The sequence below is a fragment of the Bubalus kerabau genome, chromosome 17 (genome assembly GCF_029407905.1).
Source record: "Bubalus kerabau isolate K-KA32 ecotype Philippines breed swamp buffalo chromosome 17, PCC_UOA_SB_1v2, whole genome shotgun sequence".
Taxonomy (NCBI): Eukaryota; Metazoa; Chordata; class Mammalia; order Artiodactyla; family Bovidae; genus Bubalus; species Bubalus kerabau.
Window position 1 is genome coordinate 70607856 of NC_073640.1, and position 22055 is coordinate 70629910.

General features: G+C 45.3%; 2 protein-coding genes and 1 non-coding gene across 8 annotated transcripts in view; 2 read left to right on the forward strand and 1 right to left on the reverse strand.

Moving 5' to 3' along the window:
* Window positions 1–8241, reverse strand: LOC129631254 (uncharacterized). Of its 5 annotated transcripts, XR_008703947.1 has the most exons (4): window positions 6959–7356; window positions 4956–5181; window positions 973–1238; window positions 1–457 (listed from the first exon to the last, which is right to left on the reverse strand). XR_008703947.1 is itself a non-coding variant. In XM_055552139.1 (3 exons), the coding sequence occupies exons 1-3, from the start codon at window positions 7973–7975 to the stop codon at window positions 409–411; spliced, it is 708 nt and encodes a 235-aa protein (XP_055408114.1). In that variant the 5' UTR covers window positions 7976–8241; the 3' UTR covers window positions 1–408. The 5 variants fall into 5 exon arrangements, 1 of the variants encoding a protein (XP_055408114.1); XR_008703946.1 differs by lacking the exons at window positions 4956–5181; window positions 6959–7356 and adding an exon at window positions 7505–8241 and having other exon boundaries at window positions 973–1242; XR_008703949.1 differs by lacking the exon at window positions 4956–5181 and having other exon boundaries at window positions 6959–7347.
* The window catches only part of ZNF274 (zinc finger protein 274), a 25258-nt gene continuing 10819 nt past the window's right edge, over window positions 7617–22055 (forward strand). The window contains exons 1-4 of one of the 2 annotated variants that reach the window (XM_055552126.1): window positions 7617–7739; window positions 8155–8230; window positions 8959–9085; window positions 9822–9917. In XM_055552126.1, coding sequence (XP_055408101.1) covers window positions 8198–8230; window positions 8959–9085; window positions 9822–9917 — 256 coding nt within the window. In that variant the 5' untranslated portion in view covers window positions 7617–7739; window positions 8155–8197. The remainder of the gene's footprint in view (window positions 7740–8154; window positions 8231–8958; window positions 9086–9821; window positions 9918–22055) is intronic. The other variant, XM_055552125.1, reaches the window with a different exon arrangement.
* Window positions 15095–15196, forward strand: LOC129632666 (U6 spliceosomal RNA). The gene has a single exon (XR_008704653.1). It is a non-coding gene; the product is annotated as a U6 spliceosomal RNA (small nuclear RNA).

The following is a 22055-nucleotide window of genomic DNA, read 5'->3' on the forward strand; positions in this document are numbered from 1 at the left end:
TGGTAACTAAGACCTAACACAGCAAATATAGAAAAAAAGAAAGAACCCTCCAATTCTTAAAAAAAAAAAGAAAGAAAAGAAGCAGGAGAATCAGAGTCAGTGGAGGCAACGTGATGATGACGCAGAGGTCAGAGTCAGAGCGAGACTGTAGCTGCTGCACCACCGGCAGGAAGTCTCCGGAAGCTGGAAAAGGCGAAGAAACTGGCTCTCCCCAGAGACTCCAAAGAAGGCAGCACGGCCAACATGTTTATTTTGCCCGGAAAGGTCTATTTTCCCTTCTGATCTTCACAGCTGTGGGATGATACATTTTTGCTGTTTCAAGCCACAAAATTTGTGGCCATTTGTTACAGTGTCAAAGGAAACAAACACTCCCTGGTGCCAATATCTTCAGCCAAATGGTGTATGGCTTCAAGTGATGCATGAAACAACCACCTTGAGACCATGAGGACAGGAACCTCTGGAAAAACCAAGACAATATACTGAGGAGTGATGAGCAGGCGATGGAGAGTGCCTGCAACCACCCCTGGGAGCTCTTGCTTCTGGACTGCATGTGATGTAAGATAATGTATGGTTGCACATTCTGCAACTTGTGGCCAAAAAAAAAAAAACCCATCTTGCACAATAATTCTTTCTTGTTCCCAACCAACTTCTGCTCTGCAATCTCATTTAGTCATGCTGAGCCAATTTAGCCATAGACTTGGCTCCTGCCGCTGTGCTCAGTTGTGTCCGACCCTTTGCAGCCCCATGGACTAGCCCACCAGGCTCATCTGTCCAGGGAATTTCCCAGGCAAGAATGAGTTGCCATTTCCCATGCCAGGGGATCTTCCCGGCCCAGGGATCCAACTCTTACATCTCCTGCTCTGGCAAGTGGATTCTTTACCACTAGCGCCACCTGGGAAGCCCCTTAGGGACTCCTAGAAGAAGTCATCCCAGGTAATCAGGTTGTAGAGGCTCAGGCTGACCCTTGCTTACCTGATTCAAAGTCCTTTCTCAGGAGGTGGACACACCACAAGGAGCAAAGACTCACTGTGGTAAGCAAGATGGGCCAAGTTACCTCAGCTGCAGTCTCAGAGGCACTGCCAAGGGGCTACAGAGGACACAGATGGACATTGCAGGCTCCAAGGATACGATGTGATAGTACACGGGACCAAGGGCATATGGTGGATTCATCAAATTACACACGCAGACGTGGGTGCAGTATCCCCCTGAGTCTTCATAGTGGGTTACAGGAGTCCTCTCTGGCTGCGGAAAAAAAAAAAAGTGCTTGAAAAAAGCCACACACTTCAATTAAAAAAAATTGTGCCAACTTGCTGAAAAGATGAAACCCCTGCAGCCGCCACCACACACACGAGAAAAGTTATATGATTATAACCGCATGCTGTTGATGGCTTTGAAGTCTAAATTTACAGGAAAGAAAAGAATTTTTTGGCACTTGTACTTTTGGGGGGCATTTCTTAGAGAAAATGAGTTTGAATCCAAGTAGTTTCCCAGTGAGGATGGTGGTGAGTTCCATCACATTTTCAAGAGGAAAGAAGCATAGAGCCAAGTCCAGGAGCCCACTGCGGTCCTGTAATCCCACTTGCTCTTGTATTGAGCCCAGTGATGGTCTGCGATTTATAGTTGGCCTTCCCAACCTGGAGCACGATATTCATCTTCATTTATACAATTTTACTTGTAATTCTTTCCAGAAACGTATCTTCCTGTAGATTCCTTGCATTTCCCAACAAATTAATCCTAGACATTTGTCTTCATGCTTCATCTGTGAATCTTCAATATATTTGTTTGTAAAGATTTTGTATGTTACATGTGTGTTGATTCACATACCTTTATTTCTTTATTGCCTCATTTACTGCAATCTTGTTTTTTTTTTAATTTCCAATTGGATTTTGTATATACAATAATGTTGTGCTCAGATGCTCAGTTGTGTCCAACTCTTTGCAGCCCCTTGGACTGCAAAGTAGCCCACTGGGCTTCTCTGTCTGTGGAATTTTCCAGGCCAAGAATACTGGAATGGTTGCCATTTCCTCCTCCAGGGGATCTTCCTGACCCAGAGATCGAACCCAAGCCTCTTACATTTCCTACATTGGCTGGCAGATTCTTTACCAGTATTACATGGGAAGCCCAAGTATTCTATCGTTACCTATTTGTAAAAAGCATTTTTATATTTTCTTTTCCAGTAGTTACAGCCCTTAGATCTGTTTCCTATCTTACTTGTGATAATAAGAACACCAGGAAATCTTAAACTTAAGGTTGCTGAGAGCAGATATCATCCTCTGTTTTGGATGTGTACATCAATCCATGGCTATTGAACAGAAGAGTGAACAGGCAAGAGACTGAAGAAAGGTCAGATTTCATTGGAGAGGAAAAGGTCAATTTCCTAAGGTAAAGAGAAATGTAGAAATTGGTGGTATTCAGAACCATAAAGAAGGCTGAGTGCTAAAGAATTGATTTCAAACTGTGGTGCTGGAGAAGACTCGAGAGTCCCTTGGACTGCAAGATCAAACCAGTCAATCTTGAAGGAAATCAACCCTGAATATTAATTAGAAGGACCGATGCTGAAGCTGAAGCTTCAATATTTTGGCCACCTAATGCAAAGAGCTGACTCCCTGGAAAAGGCCCTGATGCTGGGAAAGATTGATGGCAGGAGGAGAAGGGGACAACAGAGGATGAGATGGCTGGATGGCATCACTGACTCGATAGACATGAGCTTGAGCAAGCTCCGGGAGTTGGTGATGCACAGAGGAGCCTGGTATGCCGCAGTCCATGGGGTTGCAAGAGTTGGACATGACTGAGAAACTGAATAACAAAAGGACTAGCAGTAAGCAGGTTGTTGGCTTATTCTTTGTCTACCCTCCAGTGGCCAGGAAGGGTGACACACTCCTACACTTTTGAGAGCAACAGGGAAAGTAAGAGTCTGGTCCTGGGTGACACTGGCAGCTTAACCAATCCCAGGACATTCATTTTTGAGGAAACGGTGTTTATGATAGCTAAATTTTCAGTTATTTACGGCCAAACACACCCTATAGGATACAGGGTACAAAGCTATTGAAAGGGATACCAAACCCGACTTACTGGTTCGTCCAGTTTCTGTGGACTTCCCATACTCCTCTTTGAAACAGATCACTTCTGGAAGCTGCATGTGGTCTGTCTCTGCTCAGACCTCAGATTCTTTACCTTTCCTCCATGTGCTACACCCAGTCTGGATTATCTTGATTTTGAACTCACCCTTTATCTTGGGGAGAACAGGCATAGAACAAATGTGTAGTAGTCACGACCCCAAAGTCTGTTTGGGGAACCAGTTATGACACTAATAATTTACAGTTAATGTGCTGATTGATTTATTCCTGCTTCTCCAAGCTGAAGTTCTCAAGCTCTGAGGAGTTCTGAGAAGTGTCCTAGATGCTCATGTTTTAAAGACAAAAACGTACATCTTTCTTCCTCTTCTTTTTTTAAATGAGTTTTAAACACATGTTCCCCTTCACATGAGATGTTCTGTGTGATGTTCTGAGATGTTCTGTGTGATGAAATAAGCCAATAATGATGAGTGGAGACCAAATCACAGGTCCATTGTTGAGTGGACAGAATGCCACCAGCTGCTATAGTGACTTGGTCAGTATCTAGTTTCAGATCTTATTCAACCAATAGTGCATCGTTAATTTTAAAAGCATATGAAAGAATACTATTTCAGCTATTCAGTATCTCAGTAAACATGCTTGTTAAACTATATAGAGTATATAAAGAGAGATGAAGTGCAAATTAAACCCTGCAATTGAATGAAACTATTATTGCTAATCTAGCCGTTTTCATAAATGATCCACAATGCCTTTTCTACAATTCTAAAACCTTTTCTAATGAAGAAAGTTTCTTCCCCTATTATGCATCTGCAAAATTTAGCTGAAATGACAAGGCTGTGTAGGGCTTCCCAGGTAGCTCAGTGCGTAAAGAATCTTCCTGCAATGCAGGAGACACAGGTTTGATCCCTGGGTTGGGACGATCCCCTGGAGGAAGAACCGTCAACTTCTCTCCAGTATTCTTACCTGGAGAACCCCATGGACAAAGGAGCCTGGTGGGTTACAGTCCATAGGATCACAAAGAGTCAAACACGACTGAAGTGACTGAGCATAACACAGCTATTTACAGTTTTTCTCCAATTTAGTGTGACCCCTTATATATTTTGCTACAGATACACCCAGATGCTGCCCAGACCTGTTGGGGATGTCACATGTGGTATGGTGTGTTCACCTTCCTATACTGCTAAAATTCAAATGCTTATGAATTTCAAAATACTTCTGGCTCTGAAGGTTTTGAACAAGGGGTTAGGGCCCTGTATGCAAACAGGATGCATAACATTTTTTGTTTTTAATTGGAGGCTAATTACAATATTGTGGTGGGTTTTGCCATACATTGACATGAATCAGCCATGAGCACATGTGTTTCCCATCCTGAACCCCGTTCCCACCTCCCTCCCCATCCCATCCCTCAGGGTCATCCCAGTGCACCAGCCCTGAGAACCCTGTCTCATGCATCGAACCTGGACTGGCGATCTATTTCACATATGGTAATATACATGTTTCAATGCTATTCTCTCAAATCATCCCACCCTCACCTTCTCCCACAGAGTCCAAAAGTCTGCTCTTTACATCTGTGTCTCTTTCACTGTCTCGCACATAGGGTCATTGTTACCATCTTTCTAAATTCCATATGTATGCATTAATATACTGTATTGGTGTTTTTCTGACTTACTTCACTCTGTGTAATAGGCTCCCATTTCATCCACCTCATTAGAACTGATTCAAATGCATTCTTTTTAATAGCTGAGTAATATTCCATTGTGTATATGTACCACAGCTTTCTTATCCATTCATCTGCTGATGGACATCTAGGTAGGATGTGTAACATTTTTGACATTTTACATACGTAACAGTTAACATTCATCCAAAAATATGCTAATTTACTTATTTATCTTTGGCTGCGCTGGGTCTTTGCTGCTGTGCACAGGCTTTCTCCAGTTGCAATGAGTCGGCTTCTCACTGCAGTGTCTTCTCTTGTTGTGGAGCACAGGCGCTAGGCAAGCAGGCTTCAGTAGTGTGGCACTTGGGCTGTTCCTCCGCGGCACTTGAGATCTTCCCGGACCAGGGATCAAACCTGCGTCCCCTGCACTGGCAGGCAGATTCTTAACCACTGAACCACCAGGAGACCCCCCCCCCAGAAATGTTTTTAATGTAATCAAGTTACAGCAAATTAAACAGCATTCTTAATTTGCTAAATGGCAAAAAAAAACATGCAATTTATTATTAAACATTGTATTAACATGAGTTTCATGAATCAATCTTAAATAATATACTTAAGATTACCTTTTAACCTAAAATCATGTTTTTACTCTACAGTATACAAACAGAAAGAACTGAAAGAACTTCCAAGAAGGCCCATTTCCTTAAGATGTTAAAGCCTCCATCAAATTAACAGTAAACTACTAGAAGGATCCCTAGTCATAACCAGAAGAAAACAATACGGCTAATTGCCTTGTCCTACTACCCATGGCTATAGAACATCATTTTTTTAAGTGAAAATATGAGAAAGAGGCTTGAGTTATTTAATGAATGGGGATGCTGTTTTAGCTATAACAGCCAAGAAAAATTCAGGGAAATGCATAGTTAGTGACTCAATGCTAATATGCACAAGTCAACAGACACACTGTCTTAATTGCAACAAATAAGATGAACAATGTGCAGCGTACATGTGAATATTCTCCACAGTGGCCACAGAAATGTACAACTGCTGGAACAAGCATAGCATGCAATGGACAGGATGACTCAAACAGAGGCATAAGGCCACTGAAACCTGCTACGAAGTGGAGAGAGGATGCACTGGGCCCTGGGTCTCAGGAGGAGAGTCCCAAGCACCAAGGAGGAGACAGGACATCAGAGTCTGGGCCCTGGAACCTCAGGAAGATGGAAGGACACCAGATACTGGACTTTGAGGAAGACATGAGACTATTTTGTCCTGGGCTCCAAAGAAAGATGAGAGTGGACTGGGCTCAAGGAAGAGGTGCACACACCAGGTCCTGGGCAGGGAAAGACTTCTTCCATTTCCTAGACATGGGCACCTGGCTCACAGATGAGGACCCAGGGCAGAGGAGCCTTCCTGTCCACCCCACACCACACCAACTCCCTGGTTCTCTGCTTAGCCAAACGTTAGCAAGGTTACTCTGAACCTTCTCCCCATAAGACCCATACCTGTACTTCCTCATAGAATCCCATTTGAGCAAGAATCGTAAGTCAGTTTATGAAGACTCCCCTACTCTTGATATCTGATCAAATTCCTCACCCCTACTCTCTCTCCCAGGTGATACATCATCACCCTGGCCTGTCTTCCTTAAAACATTAGCTTTATCCAGCTAGAATCCCCCAGACAGGATGTGTCCTTCTCCTAATTTTCTATCCACTGGTACCTCTCCCCTTACTCCTAGGCCATAAATCCCCACTTACTCTAGTTGTATTCAGAAATGAGCTGTTCTACACTGGAGTCTCCCGCTTTCCCCATTGCAAGTTTATTGAACAAAATCTACTTTCATTGCTTTAACCTCCGTCCAGCTCTGATTTACCCGTGGACAACCCTCCCTCCACTCTCCTGCCTTGGTTCCACTTGCTCTGCCCTTCTCCACAACTTGAGTAGATAGTTAGTCCTGACCCCATTCCCCTCCCTGGGCCTGGAGGACATGTAGCTCACCCTCTGCACATTTCCCTGGTGGCTCAAACCATAAAGAATCTACCCGGATTCCATCTCTGGGTCGGGATGATCCCCTGGAGAAGGGAATGGCAACCCATTCCGGTATTCTTCCCTGGGAAATCCCATGGACAGAGGAGCCTGGCGGGCTACCGTCCATGGGGTCGCAAAGAGCTGGACACGATGAGCGACTAACATTTTCACACCCGCACAGTTCACGGCAGGCCCTTACCTCTTTTCCTCCCAGGAGCTCGGGAGGATTTCAGTCCCGCTTTCAGAACACGTCCCACGGTCCCAACCCGACCCCTTTTCCTCTCCCTTAGGTGTGAATACACACATAGTATCCTCTTCCCCGAAGCTTAGCAGGACTTTGTGCTCAGCTGTATGGGAACCTTTGGCCTGAAATCCATCAGGCTCCTCTGTCCACGGAATTTTTCAGGCAAGAATACTGAAGTGAGCTGCCATTTCCCGCCCCAGGCGATTTTGCCGACCGAGGGATCGAACCCGCGCCTTCTGTATCTTTTGCACTGCAGGCCAACTCTTGACTGCTGAGCCTGAGGGGACCAACTTGACCGCTGCCTCAAGGCACTTCCGGCCCGCCCCTCCTCTCTCTACGTTTGGTGTGAGAAGCTCGCCCCGCCCCTCAGCACTTCCGGCCCTGCCCCTCCCAAGCCTTCCCTTTCTCCATTTCCCATTCGTCCCACGCGTTGCAGCCCTCGATGCTTGGCGAGCCTCCCTCTCAGCCTGCGTCGCCGCCCATGCAGGTGCTGGGACCCACCAGCGGACCGACTTGCCCCTCGAAGGCCTCCTCCTGTCCCAGCGGGATCACCAAGGGCGCTCTTTCCGCGACCGGGGCTTCGCCTACCGCCCCGAGGTGGCCACCAAGATGTCCACCGCCCACAACGTGGGCGGCGCCACGCCGCGGGGGTTTCTGGGAGTTGTAGTCCAAATGGACGCACTGACGCAGTTCGCCGGGGGCTGACAGGCGCCATTGTGCGGCGCGCGCGCGCAGGGTGAGTGTGGCGCGAAACCTGCGCCCGTCGGGGGCTGTGTTCCAGTGCTGCTTCGCAGGGAGCGCCCAGTTGCGGCCCCTACCCCGCCAATCGCAGGAGCCCAGAGCCAGCCTCGTCTGCCGTCCTCCCGCCGTGGGGCCTTTAGGGCAGTGAATCGGGGACTCGGGGCCCATAGGGGCGCGAGGCGGGGCGACCCCATCCGGGCGCTTGCGGGCTGGGTAAGGCGCCGACTCCATCTGGGTGAGGAGGTTGGGAAATTGCCCCTCTGGGTGTTTGAGAACAGGTGGAGACGACTTTTTAGAGCATTTTCCGAGATTGGAGTTAGATCTGTCATTTCCTGTTGATTGGGCCGAGAGGGCGGGGGCCTTGGTCTAACCCTCACGCCCCTTCCACCTCCCAAATTCGACCTTCTTAGGACTCTGCCTACTCCCACGGGACTCGTTGAGGAAGAGGAAGTTATGGCCTCCGGGCTTCCGACGGATTGGTTCCGTGTGAGTAGAGGTTTCTTGATAAATTTCAGAGTCTACCGCTGGATTTGGGAGCGGGGGGTGGAGGGGTGATGCAAGCACACGCGTTCCCTGGGATGCCTCCAGGCCCCCTAGCATCTAGGTAAGGGGTGGGGGACTGTAGGAGAGACCCTAGTGAGCAGAGGGATAGCAAGTTGCTTAGCTTTCCAAGGGAGCAAATAGAGGACAAATCGCGGGGGATTCTAATTTATCTTTTAAACGGAGCGGGGAAAGCCATTGGCAGGTGTAAGCAGAAATCAGGCTTCACTTAGCTTTCAGTAGTACTTTGGAATTAAAGCTTAGTCACTGGGTGAAGAGCGAGATGGGCATGAAGCCCTGATAGGTGAAGGAAGTAGCAGCAGAATAGCCAGTGGATGGAGGCTAAAGGCTGAAGTGTGGTGATTTAGCTCACGGAATTCCATAGGAGAAAGGATACACCTGATATCACTGTTGGAATCCTCAGGTTACTAAGAAGTGGAAAGGTTTTCAGAGAATGAACAATGTTTTCTGACCTCATGGGTTGTCCTACTTGCTGTGACCTGATAGGATCAAGCTTGGGTTTGCTGTTTCAAATTCAGGAACTCGTGATGAGATATCTGGAATGCTCGAGTCACCTTGTTAATTGTGCCTACATGTGGTCAGTCACCCTCCTCCTCCTCCTGTCAGCATGGGTGACAACAGGCCCTGGCTGAACAGGCACCTGTGGGTTTTAGGAACCAGTGACCTTTGAAGATGTGGCCTTGGGTTTTACCCCAGATGAGTGGGGAAAGCTGGACCTCGAACAGAAGTCCCTGTACAGGGAGGTGATGCTGGAGAACTACAGGAACCTGGTCTCAGTGGGTAAGGATGGCCTCTGTGTCAATAAAGATTTGTGCTTTGCAGCCCGAATGTGGTGCCTTTGAAGTGTGTGTCTGCTTTGGCTCAGTCTGCAGGGATCTGAGTTCAAGGGTCAAGGCCCTGGAGCCTGAGGGAAAGGGCAACTTTACATATAACTTTTGAAACTTTACCTAGTCCACCCCTCAGAGGTGTTCAATACCAGGGATGTGGGCCTATCAGGGATGTTTCCAACTGCTGATAGATGCTTACTATTTTTGTAACAAGAATTCCAGAACATGGTGTCAGTGTCTGACAGCTCAGGTGTATCATCAGAGGCCTTGCTCCCTTCCATCTCTGCATGGTTAGTGTGAAGTTGTCATTCTTAGGTTAGCATGTGCCTGACTGATGCCAAGCATTATGTCCATCAAAGTTTAAGGCAGAAAGTAAAGCCAGGGCAGCCCTGACTAGTTCTCTTTCTATAGCTGGCACACTTTACAAACAAAGAAAAATGCAATAAGCCCCCAGCTGACAAACTTCCCTTAGTGTTTTACTGACCAGAACCAAGTCCCACTACCTCCTTTACAGTCAAGAGAATCCAGAAAAGGAAGCAGATGGCAAAGGGGATGGGTGAAGTTAGCAACACTGCCCTAGACCAGAAGCCATTTCTACCAGGGAGAACACAGGGACAGAATTGCTACAGCAGGAAAGTACTTTCTCCCGAACACAGACCCCCAAGCACTGTCTCTTTTCCCTTGGGCAGAACATCAGCTTTCCAAGCCAGATGTGGTATCTCAGTTAGAGGAAGAGGAAGAGCTGTGGTCGGTGGAGAGAGGAATTCCTCAAGACACCTTTTCAGGTGAGAACCAGGCACATGGGAGTCCTGGTGTGGGAGTCCTGGTTAGGCAGGAACTAGTGTCTTAGCAAAGGACGTGGATGGGGAAAACCTCTAGTGGGGTGTTGTGAGGAATAGCTGCAAACATGCTGAGTCAAGCTCTGCATTTTCCTTGGCTTTAGTCAGGGGGCACTGCTTGGCTGAATGGGAACCTCTTGCTGGTGCCAGGTTGGCAGTCCTCACCCTGCTTCACTCATGGTCTATTGCCCTTCCCTTTTGTAATCTCCAGTAACTGGTGTGTGGCTTTGGCCAGATTTTATGGAAGTTTATGTTTTGGGGGGTGTGACCATACTCAGTGGAGACAGATTTGCATCATTCATTCACAAATGCAGTGTAGACTTGACTTTTACTTTTTTCTCTTGATGGACATTCAAGTGGTTGCAAAAAAAAAAAATCCTTGCATACAGTTTTTGCACAATCAAGTTGGGTTTTTTGTGTAGATAGCATTTCTAGAAACAGAATGTAGAATCAACCAAGATGTAAGTGAAAAACTTCGGTAGCAACAAGTTGCTGTCTTAAGTTCCTTTAAAATACATATAGCTGCGTAAGATAGATGGTGACTTATAGTCCTGTTTTTAAGGTTTACGGATCTGATAGGAAAAGATATATTCAGTTTGGTTTCTAAGTTTACAGATTATTTGTACTTTTGCTTTTGTGAGTTTTTCTATTTTCCTTTTTTTTTCCTCTGTTGGTTTGTCTTTTGTGTGTGGTGGTGGGGAGGAGTCTACTATATATTATGGATAGTAACACTGCAGATAACAGTCCAATATCTGTCTCCTACCTTTATTTAGTCTCCATAAAGAAGTTTTATGATTTCAGATTTTTTTTTCTTTCAGATCTGTCTTTATTCCTAATCTAGGTTTCATGCCATCCATGGGCAGATTGTACAAATACTTTATTCTGGTACTTTTGGGTTTTGTTTAGCTGTTTCATGTACTGGGTTCCTTGTGTAATTGGTGTGGGGCACAAGTTTTTTCAATGCCATTTTCTTATTATTGGAACACCATCTAGATCATCTCTCATAGTCACTGTTTGTTGCATGCAGGCCTTCTTGGCCCCTTATGGTCCCTTGATCTCTGTCGGTATCTTAGTAAACACCATATTACTGTACTTACTGTAGCTTTATAAGAATCTTGGATAAACGGTAGGCCCTCTTTTTTTTTTTTTTTTTTTAATTAAAAAACCTATTATTTGTTCTCAACCAGATGAATACCTACCATCAGCTTGTCAGGATTCATTGAGAAAATGCTGTTAGAATGTATACTACATTTAACTTCATTCAGAAATTTGATCAGAACTGGTCTCAGTCACCTTCCAGCACAGGTGTACAAGGAGGGACCCACTCCCCTCACCGTGCTGGTCAGGCTTTCCACGTGCGGTTGGGCATTTCCTCCAGTTGCTATCTTATCTGCTCAGGTTACTCCTCCCTTGCAGTCCTGCGTAGTTGCTGCAGATGAACCTATCCTGCTGCTAAATTCTTATTTGTAACAGTTTTCTTAGGTTATAAATTAATTTTCTTAGTACGGAATCATATTATTGGCAAGTATAAAGTATTATTATTTTACTTCTTTTGCATTCAAGGTAGGTGAGGAGGTAATTACATTCCTCACAGCTACTGCTTCCAAAACACTGGGCTGAGAATGTGATGATTTTAAGTATCTGGTCTCTAACTTAAAAGGGAAAGTTTCTGGATTCTGCTTTGATTCGTATCACTTTTTATCTGGACAAAGGAACAGTCATCTCACCCTTTCCAGTAAATGGAAATTAGTAAGAGCCCCAATTTTCCCCCTCCAAAGCCCTCCAAGGTGGTCATGGAGATTTTCTGACTTGAACAGTTAACAGTGACGTAATTATAGATGTGCCCCTGTTGTAATGTCCTGATGTCTATTAACTTTTAGGATTTCTGCATCAGTGTTCATAAATTATATTGGGGAGGTGGATGGTTTTCTTTATGCTTGTTATTTTTGGACACTTCTGTATCAGAGTGTGCTGGCTTTGTAAGGAGAACTTCTTGTGTTCCCCCTTTGTTCTCTGTGCTTTAATGCAAGCGGCTCTGGAACTACCTGGAACTTTCACAGTGTCCAGCTGTGAAATCTGTACCTGGCCTGCATCTTTGGTGATGATGACCTTCCAGCCATGCATCTCTGGATGATCTAGCAGTTTCCTGAATCTAGCTGCCATGGGGGGCATTGGGCACTTATGGTTCTGCACGTCAGAAAAGCTGGCTTTTCAGGGGTGGTGTCCTAGAACGAAAGATCCTGTGTTACAAGCTAGGCCTGGGGTGATAGGTGCCTAACATGTTTATGCTGCATCACAAAGAATCCTTTATGTGATGTTTTTTCTCCACTGTCTCCCCTTGACCTTAGAAATATTTGTAGAAGGCCCCTTGTGTCCTATGCAATATAAAAAAGAGAAAGTATGTACTTGGTAGTAAGCCAAAGACCTAGTGTAATCCCTTTGATTGTAGACTCCTCCGTCTAACAGAGGAGCACCTTCTACCAACACGCTACACAGATCTAACTGGGTAAAGGCCAGTTAACTAGTGGTATGGACAGAGAAGAAAAAGAACATGGTGTAAAGCAGGGAGCAACAGGGAATTACTCTAGAGGTGGGGTCAAGGGACACTGCAGGGCCAAGATATTAAGCCAATGCCTATAGAACAGAAAGTCGGCAGACGGGCAAGAATAGAAGTGAAGAGCTTCGTTTCCTGGTGCAGAAACGCCACTGTGGGTTACCCTGAGAAGGGTGGCACATTCTGGGAATGGAAAGTTACCTATTAGGCTGGAAGGAAGTAACTGAGGTGTACTGATAGGCAAGTTAAGTTTGGGGCCTCCACTGTCAGGGGGGTTTGATCTTCCTTGAGTAGGTGTGTGCTGTGCTTTTTACAGCTCTCTGAGGGCAGAAGGGCACAGATGCCAGCAGGCAGGGGGCTGCGGTAGTAGCAGATAGGGAAGAGGTGGTTAATATCTGCCCCCAAGAGAGTACCAACAGGGCTGGGAGAAGCTGGCTCCTCTCTATGTGAGGTGAATCCAATGGGGCCAGTTGAGTAACTGACCAGGAGGGCACAGGAAAGGAAGCTACAAAGAACTGCTCACAGGTGAAGGCTTCAAGGGATTTCTTGTGACTGTTCTTTGTAATGTATGTATTTATATGCATTTATATGCATTTTTCATGCACATTTTTAAAATGTATCAGTATCTCATTTTTAAAATACAGTAACAGAGATGAGATGGTTGGATGGCATCACCGATTCAATGGACATGAGTTTGAGTAAGCTCCAGGAATTGGTGATGGACAGGGAAGCTTGGCGTGCTGCAGTCCATGGGGTCGCAGTCGGATACAGCTGAGCGACTGAACTGAAAACAGAGGTACTACTACTCTGGACTTTTTGGCATTGGTCAGTAACATGGAAGTCTGGTAAAGGCCAAGACTTTTGAAGGGTGGAAATATGTTTTCTTTGGCTTATATTCTTATGTTGAAATAATTTTAAGCAAACAGATGAATCGTACAAAAAACTACCTAATAGCTTCCACCTAAATTCACATGTTTTTGCAACTGTACCATGTCCTGACTGGTTCTATTAATGGAGTATGAATAGGAGGCGACTTAGAAACACCCAAGTAAAGGTCTGTGAAGCCAGTGGTATGCCCCCGTCTGAGGTCCAGGAAGTGCATAAAAACATGGGAGTCTTAGGTGTTTGGAATGGCCTGCTTACTGTTAAGAGAATATCTCCTTCAGTGATCCCTTTCTCCCAGGACTAATGTAGCTGTGCCTCTCCTCAAGGCAGAGAACGAACTGAACAAAAGCTAGGCCTCACTAATACAGCCCAGTTTGCATGTGTCTTAGCTCTCCATGACAGCAAAAACGGCAGCACAGACAGTGGCTGAAGTAGAAAGGAACCTGGGTAAATGCTTAAGACATGGAATTAATCTTCAAGAAGGCACTAATTTGAAAAGATGCTGTGAAGATAAGTGGGGAGAAATATTTGATGGCACTCACATCTTAAGCCTTCTCGCTCAATGTTCTTTCAAGAAAGTATTACCTACCATATGTGTGGCTTGGGTGGAATATCTTGAGACATAATCTATATAGATTCAAACATGAGGGACAATGCAATGGAATAAAGACACTATTTTGAAGGTCATGATTGTAGGCAAGCTTGCAGGACAGTTACATTTTTTTTGGTTTGTCAAGAATTTAAGCAAAAGAGCCCTGCAAATATGAATGTGGCAACTCAAATTAGTATAGACATTAGTAGGAAAAAAAGGCTAGTACAAGAAGATTGTATTGTTGAGAGGAATAGAAGGAAATTCTCAAGATTTTTTGTGTAGCCTGAGAGGACTCATATGGGCTATAAAACCAACATGTGGGGGATGTAGGAAATCATTCGTTTTATACAAAGGATAATTCTTTCAGGAACAAGAGTAAATATGTTTAGTGTGAGAAAACCTAGTTTTAGCTCAGCTCACAGAGGAGACTCACATGGAAAAACCTCAAATGGAGGAAGTCCTTTTCATCATGTGTTTTTCAATATGAGAACTCAAACAGAAGAAATCCCAGGAATCATAGCAGGAAATGCTTATAGCCTGATTTGAAAGAATTCATACTAGACAAAAAATTCCAGTTGTGTTCCGTTTGGAAAAGTTCTTACATCAAATCATTGTATCTGAGAACTCTGAAATCACAGGGAAATAGTTGCTGCGGAGAGGTTTCATAAACAGCTGTTTTCAATATCATAGAAGTAGATATTGAAGAGTGTCTGAGAATGTAATCAATGTTAGGCATGAGGAGTCACAGAACCCACTGACCAGAAGCCCTTCAGTAGGAGTCCTCATTGTGTTCAGCATCAGAGGACTCATATGAGAGCAGATTCTCAATGTAATCTGTGCAGGCAGATCATTCATCTTAGCTCTCCCCTTGTTTGACAGAACAGAAAAACAGACTGAAGAGACCCACACTGAATAGTACAAATGAAATGTCTCATTCTGGTTTTACACCAGATTGTCATAAGAAAGACAAACTCTAAAACCTTGATCACATTAGGACAGCTATCCCTTGATATTCATGGGGGATTGTTTTAGGACTCCTACAGATACCAAAATCTAGATGCTCAAGTCCTTTATATAAAATGGTGCAGTACAGTGCTTGCTTCGGCAGCATGCACACTAAAATTGGAACAACACAGGATTAGCATGGCCCCTGTGCAAGGATAACAGGCCATTTGTGAAGCCCTCCATGCTACTTTAAAAAAATACAATAAAATTGTGACGTATAGACAGATGTGAAGGGTCAACTGTATGAATATATAGTAAGAGAGGTTCTGTTTCTCCATTTTGGAGTCTATTATCTTATCTGAACATCTAGAACAAATGTTAAGTAGCACAAGTGAGGCCGGCATCCTTATTTCAGTTTCCTTCACATGTCCCCAGTTGCTAGGAAATAACTGACGTTACAGCTCAGGAAATCGTTGAGTGAATAAACAGTTGGAAAAATTACAAGAGATGAGGAAATCTTCAAACAGGAGAGTCTGAAGACTAGGCCAGGCTCCAAGAGGATGATAAAAGAAATCTTAAAATAGTGCTACAAAGAACTTTGAAATGGTCACATTCCTGGGGACAAGGTCAAAAGTCTATAATCTTGAATGGCTATCAAACATGTTTTGGCAGGAATCCAGCCTATCAGGGTGTGGTCACATACTGTGCAGTCTTGATTCAAGAATACTTCATGTTCTCTGTTACCATCCATTTGCTCTCTAGGACCCATGTAACCTTAATCCTATTATCTGAGGACCGCTTTCCCTAGGTCTAGGTACAGTCTCCGGAGTAATTTCAAGACCTGAAGTGCTTAAACTATTAACTGAAAAAGAAGGAAAGTAAATGAACTAAGCATTGGACTCAAACCTTTTTTTGAGGAGGAAAAAAAACTAAGAGTCCTGAGGAAAAATAAGATAAAAGCAGTAGTAAGTCAGAAATGAAGAAGAAAAAAAGCCCATTTTCTGGATAGATAAGAATAAATAAGTGGCAAGTTAAAAACCTATACGGAGAAAAGAAACTATGTAGATATTCAGCAATACATGTTCCCATTGTAGTGTTTTAAACAACTGTCAAAGAATAAGCCTGCTCGGGACTTCCCTGGTGGTCCAGTGGTTAAGACTCAGTTCTTCCATTGCAAGGGGTGTGGGTTCAGTCCCTGGTTGGGGAACTAAGATCCCCTTGCCATGTGGTATGGCCAAAGAATGAAGAATAAGCCAGCTTTATGTACTGATATGAAACAATCACCAAGAGATATTTGTTTCTTAAAAATCTATACCTTTTAACATAGATACCTTAACGTGAACGTGTGAAGTGAAAGTGTTAGTCACTCCTGTCTGACTGCAACCCATGGACTGTAGCCTGCCAGGCTCCTCTGTCCATGGAATTCTCCAGCCAAGAATACTGGAGCGGGTAGCCATTCCTTTCAACAGGGGATCTTGCCAACCCAGGGATCAAACCTGGGTCTCCTGCATCGCAGGCAGATTCACCATCTGAGCCACCAGGGAAGTCCACCTTAACGTATGTAAAGGTGTACAGACATACAGGATACCAATGTCTTTTTTTTCCACTTAAAAATATACATGCAAACATACACCAGGTATTAATATACCAATTGTTACCATTGGGAGAATATAGAAACTATAGGATGTGATTGTCTCCAGAGAAGGAAATTGGGTGGGAGGGTGACCTTCCACTTTCAGAGGTCCTGCCAGTAACTATGCTCATAAAATGGAAGACTGTCATCTTCATGCTGTGTCACCAGCCCCTGACACAGCATAGGTGCTCAGTAAGTATTGGTTAAGTATAGGAACGAACAAACAATAAGATGGAAAGATTTCTGGAAAAGTGTAAAGTTGGCCCAAGAGAAATGTTAAAACCAACTTTTTCTTAAGAACAAAGTAGATAATTAGTTGCATCTCTGTATTAACCCAGGCAGTGAATATTTTCTAGCTTCCTATTAAAAGATAGGTTTCCATAGAACATGAGCTACTCAATGACAGAACACTAGGTGCTTTGTTAACAGGTTCTTTCTGCAACCTACACATAGCATTGTTCTCACTAAAGCACAAAATGAGAAAAATATTGAAAAGGAGAAAATATCTGTAGCTTGTAATAATGAGCACCTATTTTATCTATTTTTAGATAATGTGTTTAAAAAAAAAAAAAAAGTATCCTCTGAAATAGAGTTGAGCAGTTACAACCGAGTATAAAATACAGAAACTTAATATTTGTGGCTTAAAGCAGGAATAACCACTTCAACATAGAGGAAAGACTTTGTTATTGATACTTTTTTTGAAATGGAACCTAGGAATAAATTGGTAAGGAATGAGCAGGCTCTATTTGGAGAAGGTTATGTTAGAGGGCCATGTAAGACTTAAGTATGTAAAAACACTGACTTCTTTTGAGGGATTAAAAGGCTAGAAGTGCATGAAGTCCCTTTCTTAAGTCCTATAATTATTCCAGCCAGCAGCCCTAGAGAAACTCCACAGCCCCATTCATCCTGTGGGAGCATGAAGGCAAGTCCCTGACCTGGTTTGGGAAGAAGCAGGTGGGGGTTTAAACCAAGGTCCTCTTACCCCATGACCTGCTTAGGCTCCCAAGTAAAAGATGGGAACTTTGCAGCAGCAGCTGTCTTCCCATGATAACTTACAGATGGACACAATTCCAGTACCAATGCGATTTCCTGAAATTTGAAATATGGGCAAGCATAAGCCTTTGAAAGGCCCAAATGTCTTGGTGCACTGTTCATCAAAGCACTTAGAAGCTCTGCTGTGTCAACAAATACTGCCTGAACAAACCTGCCAAAATGCCAAGTGCTGTTATAGGGAAGGGTCACCATGATAAACAGGGTGGAAAGGCCCCTGTCTCACTGGGCTTACACTCATTCCAGAGAAGCTACTAGCCTGTGTTGCTGAGTAAATGTAAACCTACTAAAACAAACTTACCAGTTCAGTTCCTTAGTTGTGCTGGCCTTTCAAATGTTCACTGGTCACTTGCAGCTAATGGCTAATATTCCCTTCACCAAAGAATGTTCCACTGAGCAGTGCTGTTCTAGAGAGGGTAGAGAGAGAAATTAATGAGCCAGATACTTAAAGGTGGCAATCAATGGTATGAAGAAAAATGAAACAATATAGAGTATATATATGGGGAAGATACAGGAATGGGGAAGCATGGCTGGGCAATACTAGTTTAGAACTGGGTGGGAAGATAGCTCCTAGATGACATCTGACCTGAGAGCTGGATGGGGAAGGAGAAGCAGAGATGTTAAGAAAGACATCACCTGGCAAGCAGGTAGCAAGTGCAGTGACTTCTGGATGAGACACTCTTGGGCACATTTGAGGAAAAGATTGTAGCTATGTGAAGCCCTCTTTGGTATAAAAGGCATAAAAGAACAGGGTTTGGTTCCCAGGTGCTCCCTTCTGCAGATTCTTAGCCTCTCCCAGTGTGGATCTGTGTAAAAGTTGGTCACTTGCTTAATGGGGCTGGGGTGTTGTAAAAGCCCAGGCAGGTCCTTGGAGGGTTTCATGAAATGGTAGCTGCTGTTACTGATTTGAAGGCCGACTGTGTCATGATCATCAACAGCTTTGGCACATCCTCCTCTGGGCTTGGCTTTGGAGTTTCCAATGCATGAGACCCAGTTAGCAGCCTCAGCAGGCCAGTGAGGGGAGACACGTTTAGAAGGTGATGTAGCAAGATGTCCAGAGCTGAGGAGTAAGAAATAGGGAAAGGACGAGACAGGATGAGCTGAGGGCATCCTAGACAAAGGGAGGGTGCAACAGGGATGAGGGGAGCTGCCCCTGCACCCCCAACAAGCTGGTAGAAGGACATTGTAATTAGTTACTATTATTTTTGTGGTCTTGTAGCAAAGCTTTCACTAGAAAACTGGGCACTGTTGAGAGAGACAGCTTACCTGAAGGTAGCAGAGAGAGCATGAGAGAAGAAAACAACGACTCCCATCAGCCTTTACGACTCCCCAGTACCTGCCTTGAGGTCCCTATTCACTTAGGGTGGGGAAACTGAGGCCCAGAAGGATTAAGCCCCTTGCCCAAAGGCTCAGTGAATTTGTAAAATAGCCCCCTAGCTAGATAGGGGATTGCAGGTGGCAGGGACTAAATTCTCCCAATCCTACCCCACCCCCCACCCCCCGGGGTTTTTTCAGCTGGTGGACTGAAAGCCACTTGGGATTTGTGGCTGAGGAATCATTTTATGCAGCTCCCAAGGCAGGTGGGTAGGTTAGTCAGCCCCGCCTGAGTGAGGTGTGGATCCAGGTTCAGCCTTGCTAGCTAGTACACAGAGCTTTCATTTTTCTGTCAAGTGGGGCCAATACAGACAGCATTGAGGGTTCCCTTTAGAGGGACTGGGGAGTTGTTCCTGAGATGAGACAGAGGATTGAGGTGCCTGGAATGACACTTACCCCATTTCAGGTACTGCACAGCATCCAGTAGGTGTTTATGATAACGGCATAACCAGTGTCCACCTGAAGGGTTGCCACAGCAGAGAGAGGGCGGATACACTGCATTCAGCAACAAAGGAAAACACCCTGGTGCCCACAACGATAAGGAGGAAGTAAATATATGGCCCAGATTAAGGAAGGGGTGGGGTTAGAGGGAATGAAGTAGAATACAAAAAAAAAAAAAAAAAATTTTTTTTTAAGGGAGAAAGCACTAAAAATTCCTCTGATTAACCAAGGAATAAAACACGGAAATTTCATAAATTAAAAAGCTATTAAGCAATCTGGAGAAATAAGGTTTTTCTTTTAAGTGTCATGCATGATTATTGCTCAAAATGGTGCTTGTGGCCCAGCACGGAGCCCCTAGGGAGCCCCACCTTGTTATCCTCAGAGAGAAATTCCAAGCCTTAAGAGCTGTAATGGAAAGAAAAAACTGCTTTCAAGTCAAGAATGACTGGGCGGGGAGGCGGGCATCAGTTCAGTTCAGTCGTTCAGTCGGGTCCCACGCCTTGCGACCCCATGGACTGCAGCACGCCAGGCTTGCCTGTCCATCACCAACTCCCAGAGCTTCCTCAAACTCCTGTCCATCGAGGCGGGAATACGCCTCCAGAAATCCTGAGGAACCGGAAGGGAACTAAATAAATGTTCAAGATAACGCAGGTATGAACTAAGGCAGGCAAGCATCCCCATGAAACTAACTCAAAGCCTTGTTTGAGAGGAAGTTGGGGGAAGGGTTTGGAAATGGAAGGTCAAATGTCTGCCATGAATTTCATCCAGGAAAAAACCCTTGAAAAGTAGGAAACGAGTGACCGGGCAGCGGCCATTAGGTGACAGCGTGGCCCAGGAGCTGGTTTCAACCCTGGAGCGCCCAAGGCCAGTCTGGATGGGCGGCCCCAGCTGGCACTGGGCGACTTCTGACTCCGCGCTGACTCACTCGTCGGATCACGCGCCAGCAGCGGGCAAAACCCGTGAGGTCCGTGGAGGCCGCTGCCGAGTCGAGGTGTGTAATCAGAAAATTCGGAGAGAGGAGGACAAAAAAGCCCAAAGGAGACAAGGAAAGAATGTGGGAGCGGGGGAGGAAAATGGGTCGGGAATCCAGGTGCTCGTTACTCTCGAGCAAAGTGGCCGCGCTCCCGACACCCAACGTCACCCAACGAGACAGACTTGCAGCTCGGGAAGGTGTGTATGGAGGCTCCGCCGCACTGACCCAGGGAGACCGGGAAAGGGCACGCGAAAGGAGGAGGTGAGAGGCGAGTGAGCCGCAATCCTGCCAAAGGCCTCAGAGAAACCCAAAGCCTCAGCATGGCGGCGCCGGAAGTCGCACGGCTTGGAGGCTCCTGGGAGTTGTAGTGCGGCGGGAGCATGACGCAATTTCCGTCCAGGCCGGAAGTCGCGGTCCTAAGCTCCTGGAACTTGGAGAGGAGCTGGTGCGGTTGTGAAGGGAGCGTAGGCATCTAAACTCTTCACCCTTGGGAGGAGGGGTCGGGCGCACTTCGTGCACAGTCGTCTGGTGTGGGCACGGGCTCTACCAAAACCAGCTCCGCAGCCGCCGCAGCTAAGTGCGCGGCGACATACGCGGCAGGTGCTTGGGTGGCCACAGACGGCAAGGGAAAGCACGGAGACAGCGAACAAGCAGCCGCTACTCCTAGTCGCTTTCAAATTTTTTTTCTTTAACCAGCTGCAGTTACTCCACAGTAATATAACTGACCTCGTGTGCGCCAGGCGTAGAAAGCCAAACTCCAACAGCGGGAGTTTGCAGCAAAGTAAAGGTTTATTATGTGGAGACAAATCCTAGGAGTGTTTTAAAAGGAAAGATTGGAGAGGCTGGGGTTAATCATCGTGTGTTTTTTGTTGTGTTTTTTTTTTTTTTTGACATTTCTTAATCCTGTTTTTTGGCAACCTACTCCAGTATTCTTGCCTGGAGAACCCGCATGGACAGAGGAGCCTGGTAGGCTCCATAGCGTCGCACAGTTGGAGACGACTTATCACGACGTCTCTGGCCAGGTGATCCATGGCTCCAGGATCTGTTAGCTCATCTTGCCCTGGACAGACAGCTTCAGTTTGTATTAAAGTACGATGCTATCGATCACAGCAGTTTTGGTCGTCTGACACTGGTGGATTCCGGAATTGAAGTCAGAGGGGACAAGAAAGGGGATACAGTTTTGGATAATAGAGGTTAAGTGTAAACTCGGTAGGGAAGTCGTTTTTAGGGGGACTCGTTTTCAACAGTAATTTCCTGTTCTGCTTTTTACTGCATGTGACAGGAACATTCCAATGTTGTCATAGTCCCCCTAAAATCAATGTACTAATTTTATAATGCTTACAAGGGGATCTTTCACAATTTTCTTGACCTGTGTTTGGATATTCCCTGTGTCTTCCAGTTTTACTCCATCATTTACCACATTGCTCTGGAAGTGAGTGTTGTGGAAATAAAGCCCGCTCAAAAGAGGACATGCAGAGGCTATTACTCAAGAGTTGAACCTAGCAGGGGAGGTCAACCACCATCCTTTGTGTTTGAAGTGAAGTGTAAGTCGCTCAGTCGTATCCGACTCTTTGCGACCCAATGGACTACACAGTCCATGGAAATCTCTAGGCCAGAATACTGGAGTGAGTAGCCTT